The 7,500-nt window shown below is 50.7% G+C and overlaps 1 protein-coding gene across 1 annotated transcript in view; it reads right to left on the bottom strand.

Annotated features, from left to right (window-relative positions):
• dbt (dihydrolipoamide branched chain transacylase E2) overlaps positions 1 to 7,500 on the bottom strand; it is a 31,248-nt gene that overhangs the window by 200 nt on the left and 23,548 nt on the right. The window contains exons 6-11 of the mRNA XM_015974556.3: positions 6,733 to 6,991; positions 6,495 to 6,661; positions 718 to 795; positions 457 to 648; positions 303 to 374; positions 1 to 223 (exon numbers count right to left, since the gene is read on the bottom strand). The exon at positions 1 to 223 is cut by the window's left edge and continues 200 nt beyond it. Coding sequence (XP_015830042.1) covers positions 56 to 223; positions 303 to 374; positions 457 to 648; positions 718 to 795; positions 6,495 to 6,661; positions 6,733 to 6,991 — 936 coding nt within the window. The 3' untranslated portion in view covers positions 1 to 55. The remainder of the gene's footprint in view (positions 224 to 302; positions 375 to 456; positions 649 to 717; positions 796 to 6,494; positions 6,662 to 6,732; positions 6,992 to 7,500) is intronic.

Raw genomic sequence — 7,500 nt, 5'->3', positions numbered from 1 at the left:
CGGCTGGTGGGTGGGGCTGTGGTACCGCTCACCCCGGGGCTGATGGGGAATGTGTTTATTTCAGGTCCAGCACCATGCAGGCCGGGTTCTCCAGGTACTCCCTCCACAGGTTGGAGAAGCGACACATGGTGGCGCCATCGATGATGCGATGATCTGCTGACCAGCTGACCTTCATGATGTGAGCTGGAATCAGCTCACCGCTGGCATCAAACCGGGGCAGAACCTAGACACACAGTTAGAACGGGCCTGAGAAACATCCGCTCACGTTGGTTCCCGTTTGGGATCACAGCACAAGATCTCACCTGGATTTTTCCCAGGGCTCCGATGGCGACCTCAGGAGGAAGGATGACCGGTTTGGCGTACGTCCCTCCGATCTGGTTCCAATCACAGACAACCACGTTAGTTTCAGGTCGGGTTCTGCAGTAGAACGCGGTACTGCGGTGCGGTTGGACTCACTGATCCGATGTTGGACAGAGTGAACGTCCCCCCGCTCAGCTCGGTGGCACCCAGCTGACCTGCAGCCCCCAGCGCCTGCAGGCGGTTCAGCTCCTGGGCGATCTCGAACACGCTGAGCAGCTGAACGTTCTTCACGTTGGGAACCAGCAGACCCTGGCTGGTGTCCATTGCAAGCCCGATGTTATGAGATGCCTGAGAAGCAGCCAGAACCGTCAGAGCCACCCAGCTACCTGTTCAGAACCAGTGAACACCAGGAATTACCTTGTAGGTGATGTTCTGACAGCTTTCATCCACCGAGGCGTTTAGGATGGGGAAGTGAAGGAGACCCAGAGAGGCAGCCTGAGCCAACGAGAGCACACGGTTATCACTAAGCCAGGACTGAGGCTCAGGACCTCTGGACCAATCAGGGGTGAGGTTAAAGGTGCACCAGAATGTAAAGCCACGCTCACTAGTGATGGGAACTCCGGCTCTTTAGAGTGACCCGCTGACCTTAAATGAGGTCAGAGCCCGGGGGCAGCGTGCTCTGACCTCCATTACAGTCAGGCTGGCGTCCTCTCTGCGGGTTTTTGATCCGACTTAAAATCCTACGGTTTTAGAGATTCATGTGATCATATTATGATTTTAGTGCTTTAACTGATCCTGCCTGTTCAGCATGTTGCTCAGCGCTCACGCCGTGTCTTTAACGGTGCTATACACATAGAGTTGGTCCGGTCCGGTAAAGTGAACCGGTTCTTACGGCTCGACTCACTGAAGCTCCGAGCCATGCCTCCTGGATTTTGGACTGGACTCTACAGTTTTAGGAATTCTTATTTCGGCCACATTGGACTTTTCAGAACTTTTGTCAGTTTTTATGCACAATTCTGATCATGTCTTAGTTCTGGGAGGTTTAACATGCATGTGTGCTGCCCTGAGAAACAGCTGGTGGAGGACCGGGCCCACACACAAGCACGGCCACACTCTGGACTTAGGACTCCCAAACGAGAGGACTAGCAATACCAGTGTGGTAGATTTTCTGACCATGCTGCACCTGGGTTTGGTTGTGACATCACTATTCCACCTGTAGTATGACCAGCGGTGCCAAAACTCCACTGGTTTTTAATACTTTTAATGTTTTCTGTGGTTGTCTCCAACCAGTGGCCTTCGTAGTACTCAGTCCCGCCTGACCCACAGTTGTTCTCTGATCGTTTTGACTTGCTATGTGCATCAGTCTTGGATGAGACTGCGCCCCTCACTGATGTCAAGTCTGGGAGAAAATCTGAAGGTTGGACGTCAGAGGAAATCAGACACATGAGACGTGACAGCAGGAGGGCTGAAAGGCTGTGGAAGAAAGACAGACTTCAAATCTCTTTAGAGCTGTTCAGGTCCAAGCTAGCCTCGCTAGGTCCAAGCTAGCTCGGACCTAGCTGGCAGGTAAGAGGGCTAAAATTAACTATTTTGCTGGCATTATTTCTTCAGCCTCAGGTGACCAGCACTGAGTTCAGCGCTGGACCCGGAGGGAATGGTTACTACAATGGATGACTCAGTTGAGAGCTGTGAGAACTTCCAGGTGTTGTCTGGAGAAACCTGCAACAGCAAGAGCCTCTCTGGTACATGACCCACTATACACCCCTCTGGCTCCACCTCCACTATCAGCCACATTAGACTCATTTACTGTGTCGGATGTGTTGAAGCTGGTCTCCAGAATGAAGCCATCAGGTTCCCCGTGTGACGGTTTCTCCAGTGTTGGCTCCTCCGGTAGTGTCCATCATAAACAGCAGCTTCAGTCACGGCCTTGTGCCCCACACTTTGAAACATGCGGTGGTGAAGCCCCGCTAAAGAAGGCAGCTTTGGACCCAGGAGTTATTTCCAACTACAGGCCAATCTCGCGCCTTCCCTTCAGTTCAAAAGTCCTTGAGAAGACAGTTTATGATCAGCTCTGTCTATTTTTGGCCACCGACGAGATCTTAGAACCACACCAGTCTGGATTCAGATCTGGGCACAGCACTGGAACTGCTCTCTTAAAGGTGCCCAACGACGTGTCCCTGGCAGCTGATGCTGGGAAGGCGGTGGTGCTGCTGCTTAGTGACTTGACTGCAGTGTTCGACACTGTGGATCATCAGGTTCTGCTGGAACGCCTAGAGCAGTGGGTGGGGATTTCAGGAGCAGCTCTGAGCTGGATGAAGTCCTACCTGACTGGTAGAACTATGAGTGTTTCTACAGGTAATCACTTATCGTCTCAGAAAGAGCTGAAATGGGGGGTCCCTCAGGGATCTGTTCTGGGTCCCCTGCTCTTTTCAATCTATCTGCTCCCACTCAGCATGATCTTCCACAGCTGCGGTATTGACTTCCAGTCGTATGCCGACGACTGCCTGATTTATCTGCCAGTGAGAGAGGGGTTGTCTGGCTCATTAAGTCTCTGGTGGAATGCGTGGAAGACGTGCGTTCACGGTTGTCGACCAACTTCTTCAGTTGTAATGAGAGCAAGACTGAAGTCATAGTTTTGTCACCTAATGGCCATCAGCCATGTAGCATAGACCTCTTATCATTAGCACAATTTGAACGTAAAGTGGTAACTGATCTTGGTGTGAGACTGGACTCTGGACTGACCTTTGATGCACAGGTGAACTCTGTAGTGAGATCATGCTAACCCTCACCCTAACCCTAACCCATCCTTGCGCCTTGCGAGGATCAAGCCTATGCTATCCAGAAAGGACCTTGAGATCGTAACATCTGCATTTGTGCTTTCCAGACTCGACTACTGCAACTCTGTATGTCGGTCTGACCACTTCCACACTGTCAGAGCTGCAGATGGTTCAGAACGCTGCAGCAAGGTTTATTACCGGAGTGAACAAATGTAACACTCCAGTATTACATGCACTGCAGCGGCTTCTGCTAAAACACTGCATTGAGGTCAAGATTCTGGTATTTACATTCAAGTCACTAGCAGGGACTGCGCCGCCTCATCTATCATCACTACTGCAGAAACACGCCCCCTCAAGATCACTGTGCTCCGCTGCCAACAACCTACCGGTCGTTCCACCACCTGAACATAAGAGTCGCGCCCCAACATTGTGGAATGGCCTTCCACTGGAATTAAGACTCACAACTACACTTGAAGCTTTTAAAGCACAATTAAAAATGCACTACTGACTCACAGCACCCCGTGAGGCCTCTGATCTGGTTGTGTAACTAGTTTTTAGCTAAATGAAGATTTCATCTTAACCCTCTTAGCTTGCACCAGTACATGTTCCTTTGTGTTCTCTGAGTTGTAGGCAGAGTGTGACGTGTACATACAGCTTCTTTATGGGTAGTTATATTCTTACTGAGCACAAAGGTAACTACTTGTTGTTCAAGTGTCTCCAGTTCTTTCTCTGAGGCGTCTTCTGCTGAGTCATGATTCGTCTCTGCTTTGGGATTTATGAAAGAAAACGTAGCGGAAAAATGTGTACAACTTTAAGTTGACTAAGGACCTGGCCTACACACACTGGACATGGAGAGCACCCCCCCCCCCCCCACACACACACACACAGGCTGAAGCGCAGAATACAGAATGGGACATAACATCATGCGTCTGTGGCAGTGTGTGTCCTGTTACTGTGACCTGATTGATGATGCGCCCTGGCTCTATCAAAACCTGGATGGTGGGAGCTTTCTTCAGCTGAATGAAGATAAGACTGAGATCCTCATCTGTGCCCCAGACAAGCTGGTTCCCAAAGTCAGAGACTCTCTTGGTCAGCTTGCTTCCCACACCAAACCTTCCGTCAGGAATCTTGGCGTGACCTTTGACCCAGCTCTCACCCTGGATTCTCATGTCAGTTCTCTTGTTGGCTCTTCCTTCTTCCATCTCAGGAACGTTGCTAAGCTGAGTCCCATTCTGTCACGCTCTGAACTTGAGACAGTTCTCCACACCTTCATCTCCTCACGCTTAGACTACTGTAACTCTCTTTTCACGTGTCTGAGCAGAACCTCCCTGAACCGTCTACAGGTGGTTCAGAACGCCTGTGCTCGGCTTCTGACCAAGTCCTCCAAACACACCCACAACACCCCACTTCTCCTCCAGCTTCACTGGCTGCCAGTCAACTTCAGGGTTCATTTCAAGATCCTGGTTCTGGTCTATAGGGCCTTACATGGACAAGCACCATCTTACATTGGTGATCTTCTTAGTCCCTACACCCCCAGCAGGTCCCTGAGGTCCAGTGACCAAAGCCTACTGGTTGTGCAGCACCAGGCTAAAGGTCAAAGGTGACAGATCATCTGCTGCTGTGGCCCCCAGACTCTGGACCTCTCTCCCCCTGAGCCTGAGATCAGTGGACTCAGTGGTCTCCTTTAAGAAGCAGCTGAAGACTCACCTGTTCAAGCTGGCTTTTGTACGACCTTCTTCACCTCTCTCTCTTTATTCTGCTCTCCCCACCTATTCCACCTTCCTCAGGATCCACTGGTTTCCCTCTTTCCTGTTCACTCTCTCTCTGTCTTTACATTTTTTAATCACAATTGTCTTTTTTTGCTCATTTTAAATATATTTTTAAACATTTTCTAAATGCTTTTTTATATTTTTATGTTTTTGTTTTTGTGAAGCGCCTCGTGATTTTTATCTTGAGAGGCGCTATAGAAATGATATCTTCTTCTTCTTCTACTTGGCCAATGGGGATGTCCCTTTGGTTGGCTGTTAGAGCGCGTGACTCTCACCCGGGAGGGTGATGATCGAATCCCGCCGGGCCCTCGTCTCTCCACCCTGTCACACGTCATTTATAGAACAACACAGAAGGCATGATGTCCATCTTTTATTTTCTTGCCAATTCTTTGTGTTCCTGAAATTTCAGCAGGACGCCACATATTCTGTGCGGTTCTTCTCGCACTTCGTTCTCCGCACTAATCGTGTCCCTCTGTGGCTGCAGGACGGCGTCAGTTAGCACCCGGCCACTTCCAGGTGCGCCATGCGCCCGAGGCACACTGGTGAGACAGGCCGACCCTGCAGCCACACCTTCGGTCGCCTCGTTGGACGCTTGGTCCAGAGTCACTGGGGGGACGAGATAAGGTTTTGTTTTATGTTTTCATGACGGACACGTTTGATCTGCATTAATAAAAGGCTTGCACGTTACCAGCCTCCTCTACATGGTCAGTGTCTCCCTCCTTCTCCGGCACGATGCCACGCACGCTCTCCGGTCCGAGTACTGCTGAGATCCTAACGGAGCGGTGGGGCATCAGAGGTGCCAGGGCACTGCCAGTGGCAGACACACTCTGGCGGTGGCAAAACATCTTTTTTTTATCCTCCACCTTCAGATTGGACCATTGTTTATATCCGCCACAGATCTCTCTGAAGAAGTCAGCATTGACGGCTTCAGCAACGCTGTGCCACTCCGTGGATTTTCTCTTATTTGTTTTGCAAAAGCACTTCCTTTCATTTCTCCACCTCACCCACAGGTACCTCAACTTCTGCTTGTGAAATAGCGCTTCCTTGATCTGCCTTGATCTACGGTCGCCATGTCATTGGTGGAGCGCTGCAACAGCCGGCTTATGTATATGCATGAGGTCCACAAGGCACTTTGCATTGACCATTTATGGCAGTAAGTGGGCGTGGTGAGAGCGGGATGTGACTAAAAAGCAGCTGAGAACCATTCTGGTTAGTCTCTGATTTATGAAGCGGAGGTTGCGTGCAGCTGTGTGTCCTCCATGTTTGATAGGTAACACACCTGCTTGGTGTAAGAACTTTTGTGTTGCTGAGCTTAAGTACGGTTTTAGTAAGGATGTTTGATAAATGAGACCCCTGACCGGTAGTGTTTACTGTGTGAAGTTCCTTGAGAAGACTCGGTCCTGGCGCTGTAGGAATAAACTGAATTGAAATAAAACTGAACATTCATGTCCCGGTGGAGTGGGCGGGGCAAACAGGTCTTCATAATGAGCTGCTTCTGTATGGACGTTTAGGAGGCGTCCTGGGACATTTAAGCTCAGTTTCATATGCTTCATAGAGACTCAACGATCCGTTTCCACTTGTAAATAAACCACATTGTAGCGCACCTTTAAGGACCTCTGGACCAATCAGCTTTGGGCTGGGGTCTAACCTTGATGAAAAAGGGCATGTAGCTGAGTTTGACTCCACGGCTCTCTGAGACCCGTCTGAGTTCTGATCTCAGAGTCACCAACCGGCTGAGGTCCACCTCGTCACAATAACCAAAGTGAGGAATCTTCAGAGCTGCCATCATGGTCTTCACCATGGCTTTCTGGAAACCTGTGGACACATGGAGACATTGCAGACACATCTCAACTGTTGCCTGGTTCTACTCTGACAGGAACACTCACCTTTGATGGGTTCTGTCACATCCTTCTCTGTGAAAACGGGTCTGATTGTTTTAGGTGGAGGTTTGGTAGTTGACGGAGTGCCCACGAGCCCAGCGGCAGCAGCAGCAAGAACAGAGGGGGTAGGGCATGGAGTCTGGATCTCCTGGAAGGGAGGGGTTGGAGGGAGGATGGCTCCTGTCTGCTTGGCCAGGAAGTTTAGGATGTCCTCCTTCAGAATTCGCCCATCTTTTCCAGTCCCCACAACCTCACTGAGCTTTATCTGAAAGAAGACACCAGTTAGAGCACTTCCTGCTGATGCTGGGACAAAACATCCAGAGGACTGGGCAGACTGGGACAGGGCCGACTGGGACAGGGCAGACTGGGACAGGGCAGACTGGGACAGGGCAGACTGGGACAGGGCAGACAGACTCACGGAACACACGACAACAATCTGAGTCCAGACTAGGAACCAGACTTGGGTCCAGACTAGGAACCAGACTAGGGTCCAGAGTAGGGTCCAGGGTAGGGACCAGACTAGGGACCAGACTAGGGTCCAGAGTAGGGACCAGACTAGGGTCCAGACTAGGAACCAGACTAGGGTCCAGAGTAGGGACCAGACTAGGGACCAGACTAGGGTCCAGACTAGGAACCAGACTAGGGTCCAGAGTAGGGACCAGACTAGGGACCAGACTAGGGTCCAGACTAGGAACCAGACTAGGGTCCAGACTAGGAACCAGACTAGGGACCAGACTAGGGTCCAGACTAGGAACCAGACTTGGGTCCAGACTA

The sequence above is a fragment of the Nothobranchius furzeri genome, chromosome 8 (genome assembly GCF_043380555.1).
Source record: "Nothobranchius furzeri strain GRZ-AD chromosome 8, NfurGRZ-RIMD1, whole genome shotgun sequence".
Classification (NCBI taxonomy): Eukaryota; Metazoa; Chordata; class Actinopteri; order Cyprinodontiformes; family Nothobranchiidae; genus Nothobranchius; species Nothobranchius furzeri.
Note: the sequence above shows the minus strand (reverse complement) of the source record. Positions and strands in the feature narration are given on the sequence as shown.